Source organism: Octopus sinensis, unplaced genomic scaffold (assembly GCF_006345805.1).
Source record: "Octopus sinensis unplaced genomic scaffold, ASM634580v1 Contig13942, whole genome shotgun sequence".
Lineage (NCBI taxonomy): Eukaryota > Metazoa > Mollusca > Cephalopoda > Octopoda > Octopodidae > Octopus > Octopus sinensis.
The window spans coordinates 238,630-259,001 of NW_021833065.1; the positions used below are offsets into that span (position 1 = coordinate 238,630).

General features: G+C 32.3%; 1 protein-coding gene across 11 annotated transcripts in view; it reads left to right on the forward strand.

Annotated features, from left to right (window-relative positions):
• Positions 1-20,372, forward strand: part of LOC115229953 (septin-7) — a 169,757-nt gene that overhangs the window by 74,650 nt on the left and 74,735 nt on the right. For 2 of the 11 annotated variants that reach the window (XM_029800206.2, XM_029800208.2), the window contains exon 1: positions 7,226-7,916. The exons of 4 other annotated variants lie outside the window; for them this stretch is intronic. In XM_029800206.2, the coding sequence (XP_029656066.1) occupies positions 7,530-7,916 (387 nt within the window). In that variant the 5' untranslated portion in view covers positions 7,226-7,529. Of the gene's footprint in view, positions 1-5,174; positions 5,185-7,224; positions 7,917-10,581; positions 10,592-12,861; positions 12,981-20,372 lie in introns of those variants that run through there. 5 more of the 11 variants (XM_036499416.1, XM_036499417.1, XM_036499415.1 and 2 more) reach the window with 5 other exon arrangements.

A 20,372-nucleotide genomic window follows, 5' to 3' on the forward strand; every position in this document is an offset into this window, starting at 1 on the left:
ATACCCCACCCACTAGATTGAACACAGAGCTTCATACTAAACATTTGGTCATACATGCAAACAAACAAACACCCTATACATGTAAGGTAAAATGCTGGGTATCTAATTACATATCAATTGATTAAAAATACTATAGTAATTGGATTGTATTTAAACACGATAAAGTACATTGTTTTGTTTTCTTTAATGTTTCGATGAAAACTAGATATAACACATCATTTTTGTTTCAAAATGGCTGATTATTTCACTCACAAGGTCCTTTTCTATATTCGTATTAAGAAATTCTTGAATTCTGTCCTCACCCAGTTAAGGGATCTGGCTGCTGTTTGGAAGGAATTAAGACACTACTGACAGTACCAGATATGCAAATGGAAAGACCCATTCTTAGGCAACACAATGATGCTGAAAATCATTCAGTGCTTTAAGCTTGAGTGAATTACAGCCAATTTTAAAAAGCTCTTACAAGGCCAACAGTTTTGAGCAGAGAAATAGTCAATACCATTGACTTCAGTACTTGACAGTTACTTTATTTTATCAACCCTGGAAGGATGAAAGGCAAAGATGATCCTAGTGGGAATTGAATTCAGGTCATAAAGATACAGAACAAATATCACAAAGCATTTTTTCTGACACTCTAACAATTCTGCTAGCTCATCACCTGTAATAAAGTTTCACATTTAAGCACAAGGTTAGCAATTTTGAAGGGAGGGGTTAGTCAGTACTTGACTGGCACTATATTTCATCATCCCTAGAGTGATGAAAAGCAAAGTTGGCCACAGCAGGATTTGAACTCAGAACATAAAGATCTAGAACAAATACTGCCAGGCATATTTTTCACCACTACTAATTCTATCAGTTTGTCACCTAAATAGTAATTAAGATATTGCACGTGTGTGTGTGTGTGTGTGTGGTGTGTGTGTGATAGCATGAGTAAATTGAAAATATGTGGATTAAGTGATTATTACCATAATTCTGAGAGAAATCATCGCAATACCCTTAGTTTGTTCATGGACAAAAACGTTTTTGTTAGCACATACCCTATTTTACCAATAACAATAAAAAGCTGTTAATCCAATACATTATCATCCTACTTACCTTTATTTGTCTCTCCTCTTTGACAGTCCTCACCACATGCATGCTCACGTTAAAATACATAAAATATTTTTTAAAAAGTTTTCTTACTTTCAGAATGGCAAGCTCACTAATGTTACAACATTAAAGTAGAGCTTGTATGGTATTGATAGGTGACAGTGAGCAAACTGATGTCCTTATGTATAATCTTGATAAATTTTCCTTGCACGTGCAGGGTATCATTTTTCTCAAAATGCTTATAGTTCAGATGTACTAATTACCTGCTCTATAATTTCATTTCACCTTTCATGGTATAGAGAAATTATATCTTTACAGTTTTTCTATACTACAATATATGAGGTGTTGACAGAATTTCATTAGTTACTTATTACCATGGACTTGCAAAAGTAATTCTAAGTAATCCATTTGTTATGTTTACATTGAATCATTTTTGTACAGTGGTGTGAAGTGTTCAATCCTAGTTGGGTGTAATTATATATATCTATATTACTTTATAGTAGTAAATTTTGTTGTAAATAAATTATTTTTCTTCCTCCCCTCCTTAAGTGATCTAACAATTTCACAATTTTTAACTTTACATTTGCAGTTATTTATTGAATATTAATTAACATATTTTAATTACATAATAATATTTCTTGGTGTTTATAGGGTGAAAAGTTGACAAAAAAATTTGATTTTAGTAATTAACCCTTGCCCACCCTATGATCTCAAGAGTTCAAATCCTACTGTGGTTAAATAAGCACATTGGAATCAGTTCTTTTTTACTACTTGTGAAAAAGTGGAATTGAACCCTGTATCTTTGGATGATTTGTTGATTGCTAATGGAGGAAATCATTTTCAATTGGCCTTGATTCTTGTCAAAGGAAATTACAATTTTTGTTGCCATTAGTCATCAAGAGAAGAGAAACTAGCTCAAGTTTCAGCTATTATAGTAGAGACATTGTTTTCTTACATCAGAGTACAAACTTTAGGTTTACATAAGAGCAGGATGTAATGGGATTCATTTCTTTCCTCATAAGTTATCGTTATAAATAAAACTAGAAAATATTAACTCAGAATCAAAATAGGGTTATTGGCATAGCTTTTGAGAAACATTCTTTTTCTCTTTAGTACTTATATAGATAATTTCTTCATAGACCAGTAACTATGTATTTCTCTTTTACTACTTGTAAAGAAGTGGAATTGAACCCTGTATCTTTGGATGATCTGTTGGTTGCTAATGGAGGAAATCATTTTCTATGTGTCTGGTGTTGTGGTTATGTAGTCACAAGTTAGCCACAATGAAACAAATTTGTGGCATGCTGGTATTTAACCCAACTTAGTAGTTTCTTTCATGTGTATTACTATTCGTGATTGTAAAAGCTAGTTTGAGAAATAAGGTCCATCCAATGGCATTACTATATATGATCAAGGGTGGACTGCTTTCAGATGTGCTGGGAGGAAATTTGGAAAGGTTTTGAGCATAGCTAGGAAGTGGTAGGATCATCCTTTGATATGCAGGTAGGTTTAAATCAACATGGATGAAATTCCTTAGTTTTACATTTATTTTTGATGAGAACATGTGATCTGATTGAAACAAAACATGATGACTGGCATCTCTAAAGCCATTTTATTTATGGATGGCTATCTGGAAGATAAGTGAATAAATAAAGAGAGGAGTAAATAGATAAGCAGATAGATATAGATAGATTGGTTTATAGATAGATGTGTGTGTGTGTGCATATATATATATATATATATATATATATATATATATATATATAATGTGCTTGAATCAACTTTTGTGAATTATATATATATATTGTTGTATTTAGGAATGGTCATTTTGCCAGTTTAGCCAATAAAAACACACGCACTATATATTTGGTGTTACTTTGCGTTATTTATATTTTACATTAATCTTAATCTTATTTCGGCCAGAGTTCTAAACTGGCAAAATGACCATTCCTAAATACAACAATATCTGTTTCAACACATGATTTCACATAAAAAATCTTGCAAAACAAATATATAAACGTGTGTGTGTTGTGTGTGTGTGCGCGCACACGTGTGTGTGTGTGTGTGTGTGCTTGAATCAACTTTTGTGAATTTCTTGAGCTTTGCATTCGCTGTTTTGATGAGAACATATTCCAGCCATGAGCACCACTTTTTTTTTTTTTTAGATAGGTAGGTGAATAGATATAAAACTGAGAAAGAGGAACTCAGACAAATTGGTAGACATATAGATAGGTAGATAAATACGTAGATGGATAAATGCATAGATAGATATATAGACAGACAGATAGATGGGGTGGAAGTTAGATACATGGGTAGACAACTAGAAGTAGCTAGACAGACACAGAAGATCAAATGAGAAATGTGTTTAAAGCATTTCAGAAGTTCTTGATTATCATACTTAACATTTTGATAATGTGTCCCAATGGGTTAGATAGATGTATGACTGCAATTTCTAGCAAATGGATTTTGAAACTTAAGTTACATTTTCTGTCATGAATCCATCCCAGCATGAAGAATTTGAAAAATATCTTTGAAATTAGATACATGTTTGTGTGCGGTTATGTATATGTTTACATAATTAAGCAATACAATATTGTCATGTGATGCACATGCAGTAGCTATCAGATATTAACCCTTTTGTTCGTATTCTATTTAAATACAGTCTTTGTTTCAGCTAATTTTGAAAATAATGAGTAATTTAGTAAAATAACTTTGCCATTGTTAAGCTGGTGTTTGGAACACGTATTAATATGAAATTTTGATGAAAGGTTTTAATTTAGACTGCATTTAAAACAAGAAGTTTGGCTCATAGAATTAGAGGCAGTCTCAGACAGGTTGGTAACAAAAGGGTTAAAAGTGCTGCTGCATAGAATGTGTGCCATGTCCTCAGGTATCATACCAGCAACAAAACCAAAACCATAACAATAGCTACAAATGTTATGTTTGATTAAGTTTATCATTCTCATTGACATGCAAACTCAAAACAAAACACATTTCCCCATGAATATCAAAGAAAAAAAAGTTTATCTCAGTGCTTGAGGTTTACCATATATGACGAGATTGGATACATAATAATAGACCTCGAATTATTGGGGTATGCCATTGATGAGGTCATGAATAGCAATGAAAGATCTCTGACTAAACAACTGATTGATTGAGCGAACTATTAATCATGCAGTAGTGAACCTATTTTTTATACTGCCATCTTTTGGAATCAGTCAGGTGATACTGGAAACAACATTAGTAAAATTACAAATTATACATAGATGTATGGGTGATAATGTGAGGAGAAAAGATAGGAAAGAATTTAACCATGTCGCATTCAGATTATTCTGTTAAACATAATGCCTATTTATTCACATTCATATCATATCATCATTTAACATCCGTTTTCCATGCAGGCATGAGTTGATAGTTTGACATGGCGCTGTTGAGACTCCAGTTGTCTGTCATGGCATGGATTTTATGGCTGGATGCCCTTCCTAACACCAACCACTTCACAGTGGGTACTGGGTGCTTTTTATGTGCCACCGACACAGGTACACTCATACAGCACTGGCACAAGTGCATTTTATGTGACACTGGCACTTGTAAAGTACAAACCTGTATGTATAAATGACAGGAGTTTTACTTAGCTTGGTGTGTCTTCTCAAGTACAGCAAATTGCCAGAACTCCCAGTTATTTGTCATTATCTTAGTGATGCCCAACACCCAAAGATCCTTTCTCACCACTTCCTCCCATGTCTTCTTAGGTTTACCCTTCCCACAGGTTCCCTCCTCAATTAGAGCTTGGCACTTCTTTATGCAGCTGTCCTTGAATTAATCATGAATTATCTCATAACTTCAAAATTTCAATATGGTAATTTATTTTTAGAATGACATTGTAGAGTAGGAGTGAGGGGCTAGATTTGGTTAGTTTGAATATAAAACAGGTAGAAATATTCTGGCCAGGTATGGCTGGTTTAAATGCTAAAGGGTTTAGTCTTTTGTAATAATTTTTACAGTCATCTATTGAATGACTTTTCTGAGTTGGAGGAATTTTATAGAAATATTTGTTAGAACTCTTGTTGAAATTATGAACGCAGACTTTATCTAGTCTTTAGAAATGTAACGCAGCTTCAAACCAATATTTCAATAAGCTTTGCTCTATTCAGAATGTCATTCTCTCCATATATATAGGCACAGGCATGGGTATGTAGTAAAGAAATTTGCTTCACAACCACATGGTTTCAAGTTCAGTCCTGCTGCATGGCATGTGTCTTCTACTATAGCCCAGTTGACAGAAACTGAACGAAGCATTGCATGCTAGGGCACATAGCCTTGATGGTTTTAGTCAAAGAAATTGACCCCCAATACCTTTTATTTTTACTGAACTGCTAATTTGCAGGAACTTTAAAAAATCAACACCGATTGTCAAGCAGTGATAGGGGACACACACATGCACAACAGGCGTCTTTCAATTTCCGTCTACCATATGCACTCACAGGGCTTTCAGTGGCCCAAGGCTATAGTCTGAAGTCACTTGCCCAAGGTGTCATTCAGTGGGACTTGACCTGAGCTCCATGTGGTTGGGAAGCAAACTTTCTACCACACAGCCATGTCTGTGCCTCTAACATTCATCTTGAGAAAGCATTTCATATAGCCATATAGTGCTAAAAAGCACAAATTATCGGTAGCAGGCAAAAAGTATCCAACAGCAGTTGTAGAATAACTAAATCATGATTTCTGTGTCTTTGCATGTCATCATTGTTGTAAATGAATGTCATTTATTTCTCTTATTCTGTGGAAACATGTCTGGCTTTGGGGAAATATTACCTTGTCTGGAAACAGGTAAGGGTTAACAACATGAAGGGCATCCAGCCATAGAAAATCTGCCATATAAATTCTGTCCAACCCATGCAAGTATGGGAAAATGAACGTTAAAACATAAATGGTGATGTATATAATGTGCATGTGAGATGGACTCATACGCACATAAATTTCAACATATAAGCAACCAGCTGTTTGATCAACAGGAAAATCTATTCATTGAATTAATATGCAAAGCAGCTGGATATTCCACAGACACTAGTGCTGGTGCCACTTCTCATGCTAGTGCCATGTTAAAAGCACTGGTGATTGTGCCACATAAAATGCAGCTAGTACACACTGTGAAGTGGTTGGTGTTAGGAAGGGCATCCAGCTGTAGAAACCCTGCCAGAACTGACAGTGGAGCCTGGGTCAAACTGTCAAACCCATACCAGCATAGAAAACGGACGTTAAATGATGATGACTAGTAACACAAGTGTAACAAGGCTGAACTTTTGAACTACAATTAACTCACAAGGCGATGGCAAGTACACTTGCTCAGGTTGCCGCACAGCAGGATTGGAACTCAGGTCCTCGTAGGCTCGAAGCAAATTTCTTAACCACTTAGCCCTGCCTGTGTACACACACACACACAAAACACGTGTGTATATACTTCCATATATACCTATGTGTGTGTGTATATATATATATATATATATATATATATATATATATATATGCCGTGTCTTTTATGTATATATGTGTTTACGTATGTATGAATGTAGCTAGATGTATTGTATGTGTATATATTGTATATGTCAAAATAACGCTTATATAGTCACGTAAAAAAAAAATCACCAACAATAATCATTTACTTTTTTCATTGAAGTTTAATTCTGCGTTGCTTACATATCTTTCTAAAACTGACCGCCATCTCTTTCCAAACACCAAGATAAAAATTGTGAATATTATTTGCTAAGAGAATTCTTGCTGTTTACCTTCACTATATAGTTATTAAGAAATTGTAGCAATTTGTTATAACTATTGTGAAAGTAACAACAACTGATGACATTTCACCAGTCTTTCGTTGAGCATTTTATTTCATTCTATCCTTATTTTCACAACATTTAAACAGATTTTAAAATATTTTATAACATAAATAGGCCCCCAAAAATTACACATTTGTATATTTCACTAGGCCTATTTTAGTCATTACTGTTTTAAATAATTTACTTTTTTCTTCTGCTGTTCGTAAACGAATTTTACGACATCTGGTAAATATTATATGCCTTATTTCATAGTCGCAACATAACCGAGTAACAGGCTTTATTTAAACAAAATGGAGCTAAGGATTGGCAATGATTTGAATCAAATTTTTTTTCTTCACTGTCTCCTTCTTCCGTCTTCCCCATCTCCCTACTAATTCTACTTATCAGCGCTTACTATACCACCGTCATCTTTATTGCTGCTGCTGCTGTTACGACTGCCGCAACAACACGTTTAGTGTGTAATATTATGTTTCATTCTCAACGCTATCGAAACTGACTAAATGTTCACTTCGGGTGAGTGAGAAAGTTTTGAAAACTTGCAGCTGGTTAAACAAACTCAGTTAAACCTTCAGTATCTGATATATCATTGTTGTGGTGTAAAGAATGAATCGTGGATCTGCACCTCCACCACCAGAAAAACCGCCTTCCGTGGCTGAAAGAACAAGACTTTTGAAATCTAGTTTCCGTCGAGACGATATTGACAGACCTAAAGTTGTTGACAAATCCCGTCTTTTGTGCGAGAAGCCTGATGTGAATCCTATACTTATGACCTCTTCCCGGATTGCTAATGGAGAAGGAAATTCATCCCAAAACATTAGTGGTGGTACCCCAATCCAATTAACTTCTACCATGTCTAGTACAACAACAGTAAACAATGTACATATAACTGGTGTCTCTGACTGGTCTCCGAGCTCTGAAAATAAACCTGTTAACGGTGTATCAAATACTATTATAAATACAGATTATAACAAAGAAAATTCCAAGTTGGCTGTAAGTACTATTTCCTCCTTCGATTCCGATTGAATTGTCTTGTGTTCCGCTTTGATAGGTTCAATATATAACTGTGACCAAATTTGTCCCTATGTTCTTCTTTTGGATCACGACGCATCGAAATATAATTATCTTTTTTTTCCATATTAGGTATTATTTGTTTTATTCTTTTAACATTTATTATTAATTGTATTAATTTAGCCTCTGACTCAGATTTGCCCTACCCTACCTCCTTCAACTTCCATCTGTTCAGCTTGTCTCTCTATTTGCAGTCCCATGCTGATTTAGTCATAAATTGAATTCTATTTATTATATTCATGTTTATTTTGAGTTATAAATAACATAGAAAGTTATTGTTTTTATAACTAGAAGAAAAGATAATGAATGAATGTAATTGTCGGATTTTTAGTCTTATGAATACGAATACACATCCCGTCAAAGGTGATTCGACTTTTTGATGAGTTCTATCCGTAAGAATCTATTCACTCGTATTTCTTGGGTATAGATTAACTACAAGTGTCAACAACTACAGGCTATGATGTACTCGAGAGAATGGGGAAGTCATTTGATTATTTATTAGCTATTTTATTTTAATTATGAAGTCAATAAATAAATAAATTGATTTAATTTTTCGAATGTTATCATCAGTATCTTATAAGGATAGCAATTGTTAATGAACAGTTTTACTCTTTAAAACGACTTGAAACAAAAAGGTTTACATTAAGAACTGATATCATGTGTAATCTAAACTTGATTGTTCTACCGTTTCGTTACAATAAAAATGTGAGCAGGTGATGACAAAGAAATGTTAATATACGAGGCGTGAAGTTCATATCAGTTGTAGATGGATAATCAATAGGAAAGGGAAGAATGGTATTATAGTTAAGGTATTGCATATTTGAGTCATGGTTTCCTATTTTAGCAGAAACGTTATTGTTTGTTTTGGAGTCTATTAAAGGTAACAATCATAGAAAAGCATTCATATTCTCGGATGTGTTTGCAGGAATAAATTACTTATTTGATTTTTGTCTTTAATAACCGTGTTGTAAATCAACTATTAAATCAGCTGGTCATGACTGATGAAGTATTCGCAAGAATTCAGTTGATATATCAGACTTCATTTCGACGAACTTTAAGAAGCGACAAGTGGAAAGCGAAGTTTCTTGCAATTACTAGAAAATTTATTAGAATACTTGAAGATGAACCAAGAGAAAATATTTTCTTCATTCATATTCTTTTATATTTACGTATATTTTTCAAAACATGATATAACCCTCTGGTGTGTTATGGTTTACAAAAACATCTAAATACTATAATGTTGTTAACTGTTGGAAAATCAACCCAATGCCTATCCAAATATTTATACCAACACTTCAACACATGATTCTAAGAATGACATTAAGTTCCTTCCCATTACCGTGATTGGTGTTATTCATTATTAACATGAAATTCAAAGGCATGACGGAAAAATATCAGGAAAATATTCACAATATCGAACAATAAAAGTATTACAGAATGAAAGTAATCAGTTGAAAAAAGTCCTTTCCTACGTATTGATCCTTATTTTCGTCTGTTATTTTATCGATTGCTCGTCGAACAGCTAAGTTTCAAGCACATAAAGGGACACGAGAATGGTCACAAATATACGAGGAGTGAGCTTATAATCCTTAATAGGGTTACAAACAATTTGTTGCAAAGAGCAAGAGATACTAATATGAATCGTATATCCAATAATGATGTATGAATGCTAAAACAGGACAGTTTAACTTAAGATAGAAGAAAAATTGATGTATTCGAAATGTGATGCTGGAGAAAAACAATTTTGTGGACGGAAAGAACACAGATCACTATGACAGCAAATGTAACTTAAGAATACTGTGGAAGCGTTGATTGCCAAGAGGAGGGAAAGCCCTGGATACGAGCGTTATTGGCGAAGTGGCGAGCGGAATGATATCTATGAATCAACTCTTGATGTGTGTGAGGTACCTGTTGAAATCGTAAGTAGTCGAGCATAGGCTACCAACTGGTGACAGGTTTTCACTGTATTGAATCCCACTTACAAAAGGATTTAGTCAAACTCAATGCTACGGTAGAATTGTTACAGATAGAATGGAACCTGGAACATTTCTTGTCTTAATTATTCGTTCAGTTTACTTACGGATTTAATGTGAAATAAAATATTGTTTTTTCAATATCATGTATTAAGAACATGAGCATTCTAAAGTGCTTTTTCAAGTCTTCGTATAAATCAAAAAGTAAAATAATATATAAATAAATAGTTGAAAATGGTAAAATTAAGCATGTTTTTTAATTCGTTTTTTTTTTCCTTGTGGTCAGCGATCTTATATCTTTAAGACTATTCTTTTTATTTATCTTTAACTTTTACTTGTTTGTCATTAGGAGATGTCTATGCTAGGGTTCCCCTTTGAACTTCCTAGTACTTTAAAAAAAAAAACTTGGTACTTGTTCTATTGGTCTCTTGCAGAACAGTCACATTACAGGGGATGTAAACAAACGAACACTGGTTATCAGGTGGTAAGATGGGGACGAACACAAGCACAAAAGCACTCACACATATACATGATAAACTTCTTTCAGTTTCCGTCTACCAAATCTGCTCACAAGGCTTTGGTCAGTTCGAAGCTATAGCAGATGCTTGCCCAAGGTTTCATACAGTGAGACTGAAACCATAGCCATGTATTTTTATGTTCCACAATCATTTTAAAGGGCTGAAACTTGGTTACAAATCACAAAATTGAGAATGGATGTAGTGTTCAGTAGATTTTTAGAAAATATTAAGAATAAGGAAACTTGAAAGAATTTCTTATACTGGATTAGGTTTAAAAAAGCAGTGGTTGTCCAAATATGACTTTCTAAACAAGATCAAGTGCTTAATGGTGAAAATAGTCTAATATTGTCCTTTAGATAGGTTTCTGACATTTTCATATTTCTACTGCTCATTTGCCATCTAGAACCTAAAATAGCTATTTTAGTTAAATGCAATGAAGTGTAATTTAATGTGGGAATCAGTTCATTTAGTTTCTCTTTTTTGCCAAGACAGTCTGTTTTTTTTTTTTTTTTTTGCTTTTTTAGATGTATTGCTTCTTGGTTTACTTAGGCATGGCTGTATGGTTAAGAAGCTTGCTTTGCAACCATATGATTTTGGGGCAAATTCATTTTGCTATAGTGCTAGACCAACCAATACCTTGTGAGTGAAATTAGTAGATGGAAACTGAAAGCCCATTGTGTGTGTGTCTTTTATGTTTGTCTCCTGTTCCTTCAACTGCGTGACAGCCCATGTTGGCTTTTTTGCATCCCCATAAAATTGGCAGTTCATCAAAAAAGACCTGTAGAATAAATACCATACCATCATCATCCATCCATTTTCCATTCTGGTGTGGGTTGACCAGAGCTGGCATGCTGGAGAGGTGCAGGTTCCAGTCTGATTTGGCTTGGTTTCTACAGTGGGATGCTTTTCCTACTGCCAACTATATTACAGAGTGTACTGGGTGCTCTTTTCATGGACTAGCATGGGTACTTTTTACCAATAAGAAAATATTGGGGTCAGTTTGCTAGACTAAATTCTTCTAGGTTGTGACTCTGCATGGCTAGAGTTCAGTAACTAAAACAAGTAAAAATATATAAAAGAAAAAAAAAAAGATGTATTTTAAACTAAATCTGAATGTAGAGAGGACATATGAAAGAAGAAAAATAGTCAAGTGTAGAGTTGCTCAAACCACATTCAGTTAAAAAGCGCCTCAGTGTAATCAGAGTATTCAGTGAACATCATTATCATCATCATCATCATCATATAGTTAGATAAATTTCAAGGAAGTAATTATGTCCTTGATTCAGTTTTTAAGATAATATACATCTTATTTGAATGATCTTTAAATTTTCATAATTAAGTTCATTTTAAAATAGAATTACAAATCAGCTTTCTTCCTACTTATTAAATGGTTATTGTTATAGTTAAAAATCATCAAAGCCAACATAATGATTTCATTTAATAGGATTATCTTTATAATCTGTCTTTTTATATCAGACAATACAATTGTTTCTGTAGATTTGGATAAAACTTATATTTATTTAATCTTTAGAAATATTGTTGCTTTGTTTCTTCATTAATATAGTGTTGCAAATAAGAATATTGGTGATCCAGAAAAAGTTCACACTCAAAATTTATACAAAACTGTTCTCTTTATTTTCCTAATGAATCTCTTAATGCATACTAAAAAGACAGTGAAAGATGTATTTTGGAAGTTTTTTTTGTTAATGTTCTCAGTATAAAATTATGGTGTTAGTGAAAGTTGTATATAGGATTAGGATTTAAGCTGGCGTGATCCTTCATCAAGTGTTTATCAAGTTAATCTTTGGGTGGAAATACTCAAATATTTAGAAAAAGTTATCTTTTTCTTACAATTTACTATTCCTTGAGCCTGTCAACTCCATCTTGATTATTTTATCCTTGCTTCTATATAAACTGTTGATACTTGTTGAGGAAATAGTAATTTAAGCCCAACATACTTTGCACTTGTTATATTTTAGTCTAAACTACATTTCCTCTCACTTTATTGCTAAAAGCAAAACACAGTATGTGCCTAGTTGGAATGGAAGGGGGAAAAAAAGGAAGTTGTTTATATTCTACCTTTGTTTAAATGTTGAACCTATTTAGTGTGAATGTTTAGAGGTGTGTTGGTGTATTTATTTAGAGTGTGATCTTCTAAAAATCATCTGAAATTCTTCCCAAACTGATTTTTAATTAATTAAATTGGATTTTGGTTTGTTGAAAGTTCTATTTTTATCTTTAAAAATGCTGAAATTTTAATGTAGTATGAAATCTTTTGTTTTGTTCATTTATGGAATTAATGCAGAAGAGAGCTTAATCACTTCCTAAAGTATTTTAAGAATTTTGTCATGAAAGTTCCTTTGTCCTCCTTAAGATATATAATTTAGCAGGCTGTATGAATACTTGTCATTATGGCTGATAAAGAGCAACAATACATTACTACTTTTGATAATGTAATCGCAGTTAAAGACTTAGAATTTGGAGACAGCCTTGATGTAAGCTTTAATTTTTTTTTTTTTTTTTTTTCAGTATTTTATTTTGGAAAATATTAATTTTAAATCAGTCATGTTAATTTTGTTAAATAGATATCTTGATGTTATATTTTTATACTTAAGCTCATACAGATGTCTTGTCAAGAGACACTTCAGTGTGAGAGGTTGGAGTAGACAAAATCATGTGATAAATCAACATTTTAGAAACAATTAGGTTTTTGTATTCAAGACATCTGAAGATTCCATATTTCTGCTAAAAAAAAAAACAAAAAAAAATGTAAGAAAATCTTCCTTAAATTTTTTTAAAAGTCACCTTCTTTGTTAGTCACTATTCACTCCAGAAAATACTAATATAGTCTTTACTGATAATACTGCTGATGTTTAGCTCACATTTGATGTTTACATATAGCTCTGTTTTCAATGTTTACTGATTTTAGTTTTAGTTTCTCAGTACAGAAATTCAAGATTTCTTAATAGATTGTTTTAATAAGCAGATCATCACCTCATCAGTAATATTCTTAAGTCTGTTTTTCTATGTTGGTATCAAGTGAATTTCACTCACAGCACATTGGTCAGCCCAAGACTGAAGAAGAGACTTGCCCAGGGTACTATACTGTGAGAGCAAATCTGAAACCATATGGTTGTGAAAAACTTCTTAACTCCACAGCCATGCCTGTGCCTGCATCTATTATATAAGAAAATCATATATAAAAAAAAAAAAGAATTAAAATGTGAAAATTATATTATTTGAGTTTTAGCTATACTTGAAGTGATGTCTCACTTTAGTCCTAACAGGAAGGCATATTTATTCCTCCATCATCATTTTTTACATCATCTTTTAGCATTATATTTTACGTACTTGTATGGTTAGATGGAATTCACTGAGGCAGATTTTCTATGGTCTGACACCCTTCCTATTGCCAATCGTCACCTGTTTCCAAGCAAGGCAATATTTCCCCTTGGCCAAACATTCACATGTATGATGACAATGTCCATTTGGTACACAAACACACACATACATCAATTTATATATGATTGGCTTCTTTCAGTTTCCTTGTCCATTCACAAGGCCTTAGTCAGCCTGTGGCTTTAGTAGAAGACATGCTTACGGTGTTGTGCAGTGGGATTGAACCTGAAACCACATGGTTAGAAAATAGGCCTCTCAACCACCTTAACCACACAGCCACATCTGCACCTATTTAGAAAATAGCAACTCAATACAAAGGAGACCATACAAATTGAATGAATACAAATGTCATACAGTGGCTCTTCAGGTATTCCAAATGAGAACTGTTATTTCCAGTACATCAAAATCATTACTGCAAAATGTATGTTCTGTGTTTAAATATTTGGGACAGTAGTTCATTTGTAAAAAGAATGATATTTAAGTGACCCGTATTAAGGCTGATTCCAGGGGCGTGGAACTTATATAGTGCTTTAATTTGAAGAATGTAGTTACTTAAAATTGTGTTATAGGTCATGAAAAATTTGAGACTGAATAAGTATTTTCACCCTCTCTAACCAACAGAATGATTATGTAATATAAAGATTTGTTTTTTCAAGAACCCTGTTTTAGAATAATGATAGTCAATTAGCATAACACTTTCCTCTAAAAAGTAAGAAAAAGATAATTCAAAAAGAGCATTGTTTTTCAAACAATGAAACCTTTGCTCAGTATACTATCATACCTCAACTGTGGGGCGTTCTGAAGACCAGCTATGGAAAGATGCTTGATGCATTCAACATGCAGATGCTATTGTAATATACCAGCTGTCCAATGGAGGGACTGTCTCATGGAGTTGGGAAGGAAGAGAAGATAGTCGAACAACAATCAGTGTTTGCAGCTGAATGCAAATAGCATCTCACATGCTTAGCTATGCTGCATAATAGTCTCTAACCAAACACACAAAGTAAGCCCTTTTGTGGGACTCAAAGGAATAAAAAAAATCCACTCAAAAATGAATTATTAACAGATGATAATTAGGGGTACCTGGTTGGTAAACAAGCCCTAAAATGTTGCAATGTGGATTAGCACTGGCTGAGCTAGAAATCTTAGATTGCTTCCTGCATCACACAAGTGTGGAATCTGCTAATACAAATGCTAAATCAAAGCTGTTCTATATAAGTTACTGCTTAAACATTATAGATAGTTTATGTATATTAAATTTGCTTGCAATTGCTTCAGACATTTTGAGAAAAATAGTTTTCAGTTAAAATATACCTTTTTACAACTATGCATACAAAATTGTCAATATCAGAAATATAATTCTTTTCTCAGTTAAAACTTCTCAATTTAATTTTGTTTTCTTGTTCTACTCCTCTCAAAATCTTTTATTTATTTATCTTCTAAAATATCTTTCTTGGTGCTCAGTTGCATGATTTTTGTGTACTTCAGTTTTCCGTTTCCTGATATACACCACCATTGTTTTTAGTTAAACCTTTGCTTTGTTCTCAAGTTTTATATTTTGATATAAAAGATTCTGAAAGTCTTGAAAGGAGAAGTCTTGATACATAGAATGTGTGATTATTTATTGGTTCTAGTTTAATACATTCACAGATTGCTTCACAGAGAACTTTGAAAATATACCTGATACTTTTTTTTTTTATCCTAAGTAAACTAAAGAAAGTATGTTTACCCAGTCTTGTGGTACACAAACAAACTCATCATTAAATATCTGTCTTTTGGGGTCTTCCTCTTCCATAAGTTCCATCCACATTAAGCAGTCAGCACTTCTTTATACAGCTGCTCTCACCCCATATCTATATATCCTTCTCTCTTGCACACATCTGATTCCTCTTATGTCCAGATTTTACTATTTTGCCTCCAGAGGCAGCTTGTATTTAAGTCATATGAACATTTTCTTTAGTTCTATAAACAATCTTAAAATCAGTTTTCATATAAATAGGTAATTTTGGGGAATGCAATATAAACAGATGTATAGACTTTTATCTAGTATCCAATATATTTGAAAATCCCGATAGATTGATTACTAATCTATAGCTTCATAGTTAGACTCTTACAAATTTATTACTTTTCGCTGAGAAAATGCTTTCCATCAAAAATTTAAGGAAGTTGTCCCTGAAACATCCAAAATGTACTTACTAGAAGTCTTTGAATAAACAAAAAGAAAATTATAGAAGACCAATCTCTAGTTTCATAATTTTATTTGTCAATATCATCATCATTGTATTAATTTTATTATGCATGGTACTGCAAGAAACTAGGCTACTTTTATTTGAAATTAGTTACGCTTATCAAATGACCTTTCAAAAATTGATCATATTGAATTTGCAATTATAGAAATATTTATATTAAGTGTGTCTTACCATAATGAGAATGAATAAAATGTTGGATTAAGACCAAAAGTAATTAATGAATAAACAATATATTGGTATAACCAGGTACACAACTAACCAATGTAAAACACATGTCAAAGCACCATTACTACTTGTAGATTAATAAAGAATAATGATTTTTTTTTTTAAATTGGACCTCTGAAAAGAATTCTTAGCATCAACCAAATACCAAGATTCTCTAAGAAATATGACAATGCAGTATTTTTTTTAAAGAGTTTATAAAGAGCATAGTGTTTCCCTGTGTATTGCATTGTGTTAGTAATTTCCACCAAGTCACCATGATTTTAAAAACTTCAGATTGAATTGTACTATGGAGGAGTGCATTTTTGTAGTGAAGTTTTGTGGAGGTCATTGAACTGTTTAGTCTCAGAGAAGATAAATGATAGCATTCTTTCCTGTTTTTTTTTTATTCATTACCTCCACAAAACATCACTACAAAAATATTTTTGTCTTTTAATTTAAGTTTTTCAAGCACTTCTCCATGATTCAGTCTGAAGTCTGAAGGCAATACATAGGGAAACACTATGGTTTTTATAAATTTTTAAAAGACTTTATTGATTCTAAGTGGAATATTAATGCCTACAGCCTACTAATATCTTTCAAGAGGAAAGTAAGAAATTTGGGTGAGATTAATTATTACTATTTTGTGAGCGAGTGTACATAGCCTATTTGCTAGTAATGATTGTGAGATCATGGTTTTGATTCCTGGCTTGAACAGTGTGTTGTATTCTTGAGCAAAATACTTCATCTAATGTTGCTCTATGATCACTTTAACATCTGATATGTGGCACATCATGCACCTATACAGAAAGTGCCTATTTGATGGAGAGAGTGAGCTTGTGTGCAGTACAAAAATTTCATCACTATAAGCAAATCAACTAGGCAGGTTGTTATTGTAAATGTAGTTATTGTAAAATTAGGTGAAGTGTTTCATTATTGTTGTTTACACACAGTCCTATGATCAACAATACTACAACCATAACTATCTCTTGTTTCATATATCTAGAATTAAACTGTGCAATGTCTTTTTCTGTTTTCAAGATGGTTAGTGTTGACTAAGGAAGATTCGGCTGCTATTTCTAGCCAGTCGTGTGACCATATAGAAACTGCCTTGTTGGTTCATTATGAAAGTATAGCTGGATAAATAGTGATGGATTGCTTCCAGAATATATTTTTTGTTATCAATGAAATTGATGTGTCTAGCGATAATCCTAATTTAAAATTATCTTTGTATGATTACCAACATACACACGGATTTTAGCTGCTTTGTTTGTACTGGACAGAATGAAAATATGTATTCTTTATTAGCTGTAGTTAACCGTAGGTTTCCATGTGTAAGTTTTCAATGTTTTATGAAATAATGATCGATTCACTATCATAATGAATTGAGGATACAAATATTAGCTTCATGTTTCTAAACAGCAGCAATATATTAAGTAGGGATGTTGATTAACAAAACAAAAAAAAAAAGGCCTCAATAATTTATTCTGGTAACAAATACTTCATCATGATATTGATAAATAAATGCTACTTTTTCTGCCTTGAATATTTTTTTAAGCATTTCATGATGAGGAACAGCTTGTATGAGAAAAGACTACTGTGATCTAAATTATTTTACTCTGTTCAGTGGGTTGACTGAAAATTTGTTAATGATGTATGTAGCTTTATTGAGGAAGGATTGTACATACTCCCTAGTGTGAGACCTACAGAATGAAAAAGTGTAGGTGGTGCGGAAGCAGAAAGCCAGAAGTGGCAAGTAGTTTAAAAGTGGGTGTGGGATGGTGTAAACTCTTAAGATCAACAACTAAATAAATAAAACTAAACTCATGTGAGTATTTATCTAGCCAATCTTGTCAAAATAATATTTCAGGATGACAATAATACAATTTGCAGTTGTTTATTAATTTTAAAGGTTTAATTCTACTAGTAAGCTAGTAAAAATTGTGTCGGCTTCAAGTTAGATGTCCTTATTTAGTGGTTTTGTCGAAAATCCCTTGGTATATTGTTACATGCCATTTATCATTTTTTTTTCTGTTCTATAAACTATTAAGCACTTGCTTCCTTCCTCAAAACTAAATAATGTAAAAGAAAGCATTATTATTATTTATCATCATTTAACGTCCACTTTCCATACTGGCATTATCATTACTAGCAAACTTATCCATCTGCGATGGTTAGTAAGAGCAGAGTGCGAACCGAGACAATTTAAGTTGTACTTATTTTTATTCTTTATATTTGATGGTGTCAAACTATATAGTGTACCTTATTGAACAATGTATATGTAAACATTTACATAACTCATTCATGGTGCTATCTTTACAAAACCTCTTTGTAAACAAAGTTTCATGCCGGTTGACCCAACCGTTTGGCCGTGATGTGAGTACAGACAGACGGACATTACGCCTATTATAGTATGATTTTTTTTGATCCTGATGATATTTGATTTATGAATTAAAATTCTTAAACAGTTTATGCCATCATTTCTGGAAGTTTCTACTTGTCCTTAACTTCATAGTTCTTTACTGTTTGTATTTGAATTTCATCTGCCAGCAATAAAGCAGATTTTATAACACTTGAGGAATATTGAAAACTATAAATGTTAACTGATACAATTAAACAAGTTATTTGCACAATTCAAACAATATTTGTGAAAAACTACATGAAAGATTTTTTTTTTCACAGAATTATGTTGACTTGAAACAAAACAAAAATGTAAGGCAATGCCTGATGTGTTTGGAAAAATCAGTTGGGTTTTATAATAAAGTTGAAAATTTTGAAGTAATTTATTAAAAAGCAATAAAATCACAACATAATTAACTGCTTATCTTAAAACTTTTTTTTTTCTTTACTTGCTGTTTTAACCAGGCTAGAGTTTATGTAGTGTATTACATAAAGACATCATTGTAAGTTTATTATTTGTATATTTTAGTTAATTAATGAGAGGATGTCCTTGTTGAAAATGCTTCACAGATCTTTGTATTTTCTTACTTCCTTTTTCTTTTAATGTGTAACTTTCAATGTGGCTGAGTAGACATTTGTTTTGCTTTTTCATGATCTGACATTTCTTGCTGGTTTCTGTATTAAAACTTGTCTGCAAGTTATATTCTTTGTCAGACAAAAATAATTGAATTCAGATAGGAAAAAAACTGTCTCATCTATTCCAATCCTACAATTCTGACTAGATTTTTGTCACAGATTTGTTGCTCAAGTGTGTGAACAACATGTTAGAACATTTTATACAAACATTCTGCTTACTGTTGCTTTGAAATTTAAAAATGCTGTTAAAACTAAATATAATGATATAAATATTTGTCTTGAAGATTGTATAGAATATTAGCTTTAATACCACTTATCTTTCTCTTTACAAAGGTAAATGTATGAGCTAAAATTAATATTAATCTACATTACTTGATATCTAAATTATTTCTTGTACTGAGAGTTGGCTATTTATCAGTCTAAGCATCAAGTTATTTTAAATAGGAAACTTTAAGGAATGGCTTTAAATATATTTTTGCCAGATGTTGTGTGCTGAATATTTTGTTGGCACAACTGAGAAGATATCAGTTTTTGTGTTGAGCTAGCATGAAAAGGGATAAATTTTTTAGTTTTTTTTTTTATTGATTGAGGGTTAGAATAGTTAGGTCTCTGCTTTCAAGAAATAAAAAATACAACTTAATTCAGATATGCTTCTTCTGTCTGAAAAGTTATATAAATTTTAGTCTTTTTTTTTTTTTTTTTAAGTAACTTCTTTTCCCACTGCATTATTATTTTGATTTCTGCATTAAATATGTTCACCACTACTTAACTATAAATTTTTATGTACATAATGTTTAATTTTCCATGCCTATTTGGATTACAGTACTGTACTTCAAACTTGTTCTCTTATTACCAGTTTGGCACTACATTGAGGTCTATGCTTTGCTGAAATATATTCAATATTGTCTCCTACATTTGTGAAAATTATTAAAATAATTTTAGCCATTTAACTAATGTTTATTTCTGTTCACTACACTAATATTTCCAATGAAATTTTTGATG